The sequence below is a fragment of the Trachymyrmex septentrionalis genome, unplaced genomic scaffold, assembly GCF_001594115.1.
Source record: "Trachymyrmex septentrionalis isolate Tsep2-gDNA-1 unplaced genomic scaffold, Tsep1.0 scaffold19, whole genome shotgun sequence".
In the NCBI taxonomy this organism is placed as follows: domain Eukaryota; kingdom Metazoa; phylum Arthropoda; class Insecta; order Hymenoptera; family Formicidae; genus Trachymyrmex; species Trachymyrmex septentrionalis.
This window is the reverse complement of record NW_017305071.1, coordinates 4635750-4643385: the sequence shown is the minus strand read 5'-3', so window position 1 is coordinate 4643385 and position 7636 is coordinate 4635750. Positions and strand designations below refer to the sequence as shown.

The following is a 7636-nucleotide window of genomic DNA, read 5'->3' as shown; positions in this document are numbered from 1 at the left end:
TTAATTTAAGCAAAAAGTCTCATATATATATATATATTTATGTTTCCATTAATATTGTACATTAAAATTTATATTTATATTAATAATATAAAAAGAATATCTACCGGACAGATAAAGGATAGATTTCTAGTCATACTTCTCGTGAATTTTGTTTATTCTTATCTACAAAGCATTATCTCGAATGCATCACATGTTACAACAATATAATCGAGTTAGAAAATATATTTCAACCCTAAGATAACGGAAGGCAAGATAATAGCAGGCCACGATATTTTCGTAAATCAGCTTCAAACGTATTCAAGATTTATAATGTATTTTAATTTTTTTCTTTCTTTTTTTTATCTATTAGACGAAGACTATAATAAAGACTCTCTGATTGGAGAGTATTATGATAATATCATATTCGAAGAGAGATGTGCGTGAATTAATTATCGGAGAACTTCGCGTCCAATGTTCCGCTTTTTACCGGCGTGCACTACAGGAACTGTTTTTTAGCGCGGAAACGCGGAAAATAAATATTAAATAAAGAGATAATTAGTTAATTTGAGTACCTATTATATACAAAATGACATATTCGCCACAAATATTATAAAATTAGATATTAAAGCTGGAAAATGAATGTATGTTCCCTTCAAATATTATATATATATATATAACATATTGTATATATATAACACAAGTAATAATAAATTATCTTTATTTCAATATCGATATATAGTTCCATTTTTTCAAATTCCAATTAAATTAAATAAAAAATATCTGATGTAATTTAGTTAATAAAAAAATCTATTATAATTTATAAATTAAATTTCTGTAATATTAATATTATGTGGCGATAAATTACGCTAAAAATAAGTTAATAAAACTACAATAGTCAACTAGAAGAAAATTATCTAAAGAAATAATCATACGTTGCCAAAACTTTTATAGAGACCTAATTGAATCGCACTTTGGAAGGAACATAAATCTTTATGTTTTTCGGATGTGCCCGTTTTACGCGGGAAGACATGCTCGGATTTAAGATCCAATTGAAAAATCTGGCATACAAAAATATACTCTGTAAAATCTAACAGATCTTTTTACAGCTACGGGACATTTGGCAAGCAAACAAAACAAGACTATGGACGTAATATTAAAATGTTTCGGCGTCGTCACAGTCGCGCGTGTCGTGTCCAAACATCTCGCAGGTTTCACAATATGGCCTTTCCACGGATTGCTTCTTCGGAGTTTTTACCGTTCTCTCGGCGCTCTCCATAAAATCCTGGGCTTGTCGGGGACAGTCTTCCGTCTCGTGCAGATCAAACTGATCGCAAATATCACAGAACATACGGGGCGCCGCCGTTCGTTTGTCCAGCGTGCTTCGAGTATAGTCCTCGGCCTCGTTTGCGGGGACCCCCATCTCGAGAACCTCGATCTTACATAGCAAACTCTCGTTCTTACGTTGCATGTCAACTATTATAGAATTTAAGAAATCTATTTGACTCTTTGCGGTGTCGTTCTCCTCTTGCAGTTTCGTAATGTCGATATCCCTCGCGACAATGTGCTGCTTCGTGTCGCCCGTCCCATCATACGTGTTCTTCAGATTTTCATGCGATAACTTCAACTGATTCGTCGCCTCCATCCATTTCGCAGTGACTTGCTTGTTCTCTTTCTCTAGCCGATTTAGCTCATCCAGAAGTCGCTTCTCTTCCATCTTGGCTACATTCAACTTCTCCTGCAAATTTTGCACGTTTTTGTTCACCTCTTTCTCATTGTTCTCCATGATTTTCGCCAGATTGGCTGATTTCGTTTCCTGTTCTTTTAACTGCTTCTCGAGTGTGTTCACCGAGTGCTGCAACTCATAAATTCGCTTGTTAGCGCCACTCAACTCATTCTGCTTCAACTTGATCTCCTCGTTCCGTGTCTGTTGTTCCGCCTTGACTCTTTCCACTTGCGCGTCTTCTAGAACTTTTACCTGCGCCTTTAATTTACCAATAATAACTTCTTTATCATCTAAATTGGTTTTGTGCTTATCGACAGTGTCTTGCATCAATCGCAACTTATCCTCCAACTCTTTATTTTGTTTATTTATGTCTTCAATCTTCTTCTGCTTAGTTACAACTTCGGACTCTAACGAGTTCCGCAGTTTCAGCATTTCTTCCTCCTTGGAAGATTCTGACTCTTTTATCTTAACTTCTGTTTCTGTTCGCAGCTTCTCTTTTTTATCTAACTCTTCGTGCAAATTCGATAACTGAGTCTCCAGTGACTTCACTGAGTTTTCCAAAACAGCCTTAATCTCGGACAATTCATTTATTTTACTTTGTTTCTGTGTGATCGCCTCTTGTGCGTTCTTCAATTCATTATTATTACGAGTATGTTCTTCTTTCATAGAAGAGATTGTAGTATTCAATTCGACTATTTGAACCTGCGATTTTTCCGTTTCCGCTCTCGTCTTTGATATTTCATCAATTTTGTCTTTAATCGTTTCTTCGGCATCTTTCAATTTGCTCTTCAACTCTTCTACCGTACTTGTCATTGTATTTAAAGATGTTGTTAAATTTTTATTGATAGTTGCTTTATCGTTAACTAAGGTATCATGCATTTTCCGTAATTCCGACAATTTATTTTCCACTTCCTGAAGTTTCAAATCTTTCTCCTGCAGTAAATTCTCTAATTTTGAAGTTTCGTCCGACTTGGATTTCAATTTCTCTGTCAATTCCTCGATCGACCAACGATTCGCGCTTTGATCGGCCTCTAGTTTACTCTTACATTTTTGCAAATCTTTAATGTCATCACGCGAAGTCGACAATTCGGTCGATAAATCAGTAATTTTTTTCTGTAACAAGGATGTCTCTTCTTGATAAGAATTTCGCAGGGTTTCGCATTCTCCATGAAGATTGATAATTTCTTCATCCTTCTTTGTCAATTGCTCCGTAAGGTTAGTGACTTGGTCAGACTTTTCCTTCAAATTTATCTTTGCGCGTTCACTTTCTTCCATCTTTAACGATAATTCACTCATTTCTTGTTCATATCCGCATATCTTCTTGACATAATCTGCATTTGATTTTTTAGCGTTATCTATCTGTGATTCCAAATTTGATTTCTCTGAGCGTAGTTGCTCAACTAACGTAATATTTTTATTTAACTCCGCCTCGGTATTGGAGAGTTTTCCCTCTGTTTGTTTCAGCGCAGTTTCCGTTTGAAATATCTTCTCTCGAGTTTGGTCCAATTCCTTTTCTTTTCTTCGCAAATCTTCATTGTATCTCGACAGCTGTTCTGATGAATCGGCGGAAGTGCTAATCGCGCTCGCTATATCGGATTCCTATAATTAAGTTTAGATCATTAATTCAATGGATTAGTAATTTATTATTCATGAGAAGATTAGTAACTAATTATTCTATACTAACCAGTTTTTCCTTCTGTAACGAGAGTTGCGATATTTTTTCTTCCGCTCTCGCGACTTGTCCATTTAATTTCTGCATTTTTGACTCAAATACGCGAAGTTCGCTCTCTAAATTCGTTTTTGTTTGCTCAGATAATGTGAGGGCGTCTTGCAATTCTAAAAGATTTCAAACAAGCCATGTTATGTTTATATTCACATATTCGTAATTAATTTTACAAATTTAAATTGAGAACTAAGCAAACTTCAAATTTATACCTGTAGTCTTCTCGAGAAGATGTTTAATCTCCTCATCTTTGCTCGCTATAATTGCTTTCAAATCGGCGATATCTTTCTCCAATTTAACGAGCATCATGGCTTTTTGCGAAACATCTGCATTTATCTCGTCAATATATTTGACTTTGTCATTAATTTGGGCCTCAAACCGTTTAGTTATTTCTTCTATTTGAGCCACAGTAGCATTTCGTAATTCCGCGAGTTCTTTGTCTTTTACTTTCAATTCTTCATTCAATTTGTTTAATCGCACGACAGATTCCTCCTCCGAAGCGATTAAGCTAGCTAGATCTTGCTCCTGGATTGATTACATAACATGAAAATACCATTGCGAATGTCACATTCGTGCGAAATAAAAAAAAAATATTCTTACCAATTTTTGCTTCTCATGAATAATCCTGACATTGTCGTCATTCTTAGACCTATAGTCTTGAATTTGTTTTGACAACACGCTATTGCTGTCTTCAGCCAATTTAAGCCTCGTATTTAGCTCTGCAAAATATTTGTGATATAATCAATGAAATCTTAAGTCGTAATTTATTTTTCATTGTTACATACTTTATCATTATATATTTTTATAAAAATACAAAATAATTTGCACAATGAATTAAATGCTGGATTATCACAAATATTTCATCGAAAGTTATTCTCGTAGAATGTCATTCGATACTCGTAAATTCTACACAAGTAAAACAACCGAAAGATTAAATTTGTTAATTATTCAAATTTTCTTAAAATCCAAAATTTTTTATTTTTATTTCTATGATACAAACCTTCTAATTTTTGTAGAGCGCTAATCAGTTCTTCATCCTTCTTTCTGCAGAGTTCTCGCTCAGCGGCCAATTCGGCTAATAATCTTTCAGTCTCGGATATTTTTTGACCAAGTTGTTGCGAGACTTCCTCGATTTTTGTGTCCTTTGCTCGCAATTGTTGCTCAAAAGATTCCGAAAGTTCACGGATACGATTAACATTCTCAGCCTTCAAGCCCTCCAGAGCTGCATTCTGCTGCTCTAATAACTTCTTAGACTTGTTTTCCAGCTCCTCAGTTTTTACTTTGATCAATTGATCTTTCTCTTCGATAGTCTGTCGATATTCCGATAGCAATGAATCCTTTTCGCTTGCACTTTCTTTCTTCATTGTTTCGATTATCTCTTTTGATTTCCGCAACTCCTCGCTTAATATATTCGTGTTCCTCTCAAATTCCTGCTTGAGATTCTCCATCATTGTCTCTTTGTCTTGCAAGTTTTGTTTGACAGCTCCCAGTTCTTTCTCTAAACGACTCTCAGACTCTCTGTGAGTCGTACTGTCCTGTTGCGTTTTGCTCACCACGAGCTCCAATTCCCTGATACGTTCCACACATTCGCTCACTAGACCCGATTTCTCTTGTATTTCTTTCTCCAGACTGTTTTTTATCTCCTCCAAGGTCTGATTATGACTTTTCAAATCTAAAAGCTCATTTTAGGATAAAGAAGAGAAAAAATCGCGTAAAATTTAAAATTAAAAAATTTAATAGCATTTTTCATTGGCAGAACTGGTACACATTAAAGCCATTGTACACTAATCTAATCTGAATGTAAAAGTGAGATATCTCAATTGATAAAATGTCCAATGAATATTGTATTCAACAGCATAATAAAATGTATTGAAAATTTCGTGGTTTTTTTTAATTCCTATATTTTTATTAAACATACATCTTTACATCAATTTGCATACAATCACTTTAAAGTATATTGAGTGCGCATTAGTTCTGTAAATAAAAAACGCTAAAATCAGATCGCGCATAAATCTAATGCCTTATCGCAAATACCTTGAAGCTGAGAGTTTTGCGAGTTCGCGCAACTAATCTCGTTACGTAGTCGCGCCAATTCCTCTTCGGTCTCGAAAAGTTTGGTACTGTCACATTCCATCTGAACGACGCGTTCCCGCCGCTCCGCCGCGAGTTCATCCTCGAGCTCTTTGATCCTGCTTTCATTTACAGTATTTATGACCTAGTGTGATAAGAGTAACTGTTTAGTTTCTAAGGAGATACGAGGTCATACAATGAATCCGATTCGGGTATTAACGTACAATTATTTTCTCAATTACGAAGAATGTAAAGATACAACAATCGATATTTCCTATTTTTTTAATTTTAAGAAAGAATCATATTTTCTTCTACTTAAAGAATTCATAATAAATTAATCAAAATTACTGTCTACTATCTTAGAAAAAAATTAAATTCGTTGTATTTAAAATGTATAAAAATTATAATAAATAATACAACAAATTTAATTTTTTTCTACTATTGAAATAAAAGACACAAACATGTGTCAAATAAAACCAGATGTGATTTAACTATTAAAGTTTACATTCGTATTATGTAAGTTTGTTTAAACAAAATAATGGAAAGAAAAAGAGACATTATTTAAACTTCCAGTAATTATAGAAATAATAAAGGCTATTAATACCCGAAAGTGTACATGTTAAAAAGTAAAAAGCACAACTGATATGCAAAGCATAGTCTGTCAAAATGAGAATGAAATAAATACTTTATCACGTGGAGAAAAAGAAGAAAGAAATAAATCAACAACTTTACGCGTATATATGTACCCAATTCATAAGAAACATATTATTCAATTTTGGCATTCGTACATACAAACATATATCACAATCAAAGAAATATTTAAATAATATAAATAACTTCAAAATACGAAAAAAGCAATGAAATTAATGCAAAGCATAGAATAATTACATAAATAAATAAATAAATAAATAAATAAATAATTAAACATAATAACAAATAACGAATACATCACGCCTACATTTTTTTATATCTTTGCATACAAAGATAGTGCATATAAAGCGTGTATAATTTGTAAAGCTCACATTACTCCATTACACAAAGCAAAGCGTGACCAAGTTAACTATCTTCAATCCATATTTCTATTAAAATTAAATCGCGAAGAACAAAGAAATTACTTAACAACAATTTGTACAATTTCAAATTCAAAAGTACTCGACGCGGAATTATCACGCGTGATTCCATACTTCAAATTAGCGCGCAATAAGCAAAGGTTAACGATATCTAGAACGTTGTTAGAGTGTATAATTTAGTTTTGTTAGTATGACCGGCGCCAAATTAGACAGCGATAGCGTTTCTTAGCGTTTCTTATTATTGCGCGTTCTACGTCAGTTGGATCTCTGATAGAACTGCGACGAAATGTAAAATGACATGGCTAGAGTGATGATTAGGCAAGCGGTGCCCAAATACTGCGTCAATCCTTCCACGGGTCCGAAATATTGGATACTCACTCTTTGCTCAGATCTCTCTTTCTGAAAATAAATGATAAGTTCACCGAATTAACAGAAAAACTGAATAAATTCTCTTCTTTTTTTTATAAAAAAAATACCAGATCTTTCTTTTTTTCTTTCCTTAAGAATTGTTTAAGTATAAAAATCGACAGAATTTTTAATCAGATTAATTTTTCTAGTTAAAATTTCTATTTTCGTAGAATATAATTTTGATATCAGCATCGATAAATCGTAATTCATATTATCAGTTTTGAAATAAAATTTGGAACGAGATACTTTTGCATAGAATATTCTGGTGCTAAAAGTTGTTAGGCTAATTCTTGAGCTTTTTAGCAAGTAGTTAAGTCGAAGTAGTTAAGCACGTGTTGTAATGTACGTTACCCGCCACCGTTATTCCGCGTGCGTACCGAATTGCGCATTTACGACGAAAGCGTGTACAATATTTCGAGTAATTACAAAAGATACCATCCAAAGTTTCCAAGTATGACAAAAGAGATATTTATGATTATTATTATCATTATTATTATTATTATTATTATATAGAACGAAAGTACATATTTGAACAAATCAGGATAACATAACAAAAATTTAACATTATTCGTCTAAAATATCGCATGAAATTCTTTTTCACATCTTGAATCTATAATCGTAAAAAAAAATTTAATTGCAATATTAAACATTTTCTGAAATATA

The 7636-nt window shown here is 33.1% G+C and overlaps 1 protein-coding gene across 9 annotated transcripts in view; it reads right to left on the bottom strand.

The window, feature by feature from the left end:
• Positions 1-837: 837 nt before the first annotated feature.
• LOC108746927 (CAP-Gly domain-containing linker protein 1) overlaps positions 838-7636 on the bottom strand; it is a 23198-nt gene continuing 16399 nt past the window's right edge. For 6 of the 9 annotated variants that reach the window (XM_018484036.1, XM_018484037.1, XM_018484040.1 and 3 more), the window contains 7 exons: positions 6944-6964; positions 5460-5640; positions 4426-5097; positions 4026-4144; positions 3638-3950; positions 3387-3538; positions 838-3301 (listed from right to left, as the gene is read on the bottom strand). In XM_018484036.1, coding sequence (XP_018339538.1) covers positions 1133-3301; positions 3387-3538; positions 3638-3950; positions 4026-4144; positions 4426-5097; positions 5460-5640; positions 6944-6964 — 3627 coding nt within the window. In that variant the 3' untranslated portion in view covers positions 838-1132. The remainder of the gene's footprint in view (positions 3302-3386; positions 3539-3637; positions 3951-4025; positions 4145-4425; positions 5098-5459; positions 5641-6943; positions 6965-7636) is intronic. The other 3 variants (XM_018484038.1, XM_018484041.1, XM_018484044.1) reach the window with 1 other exon arrangement.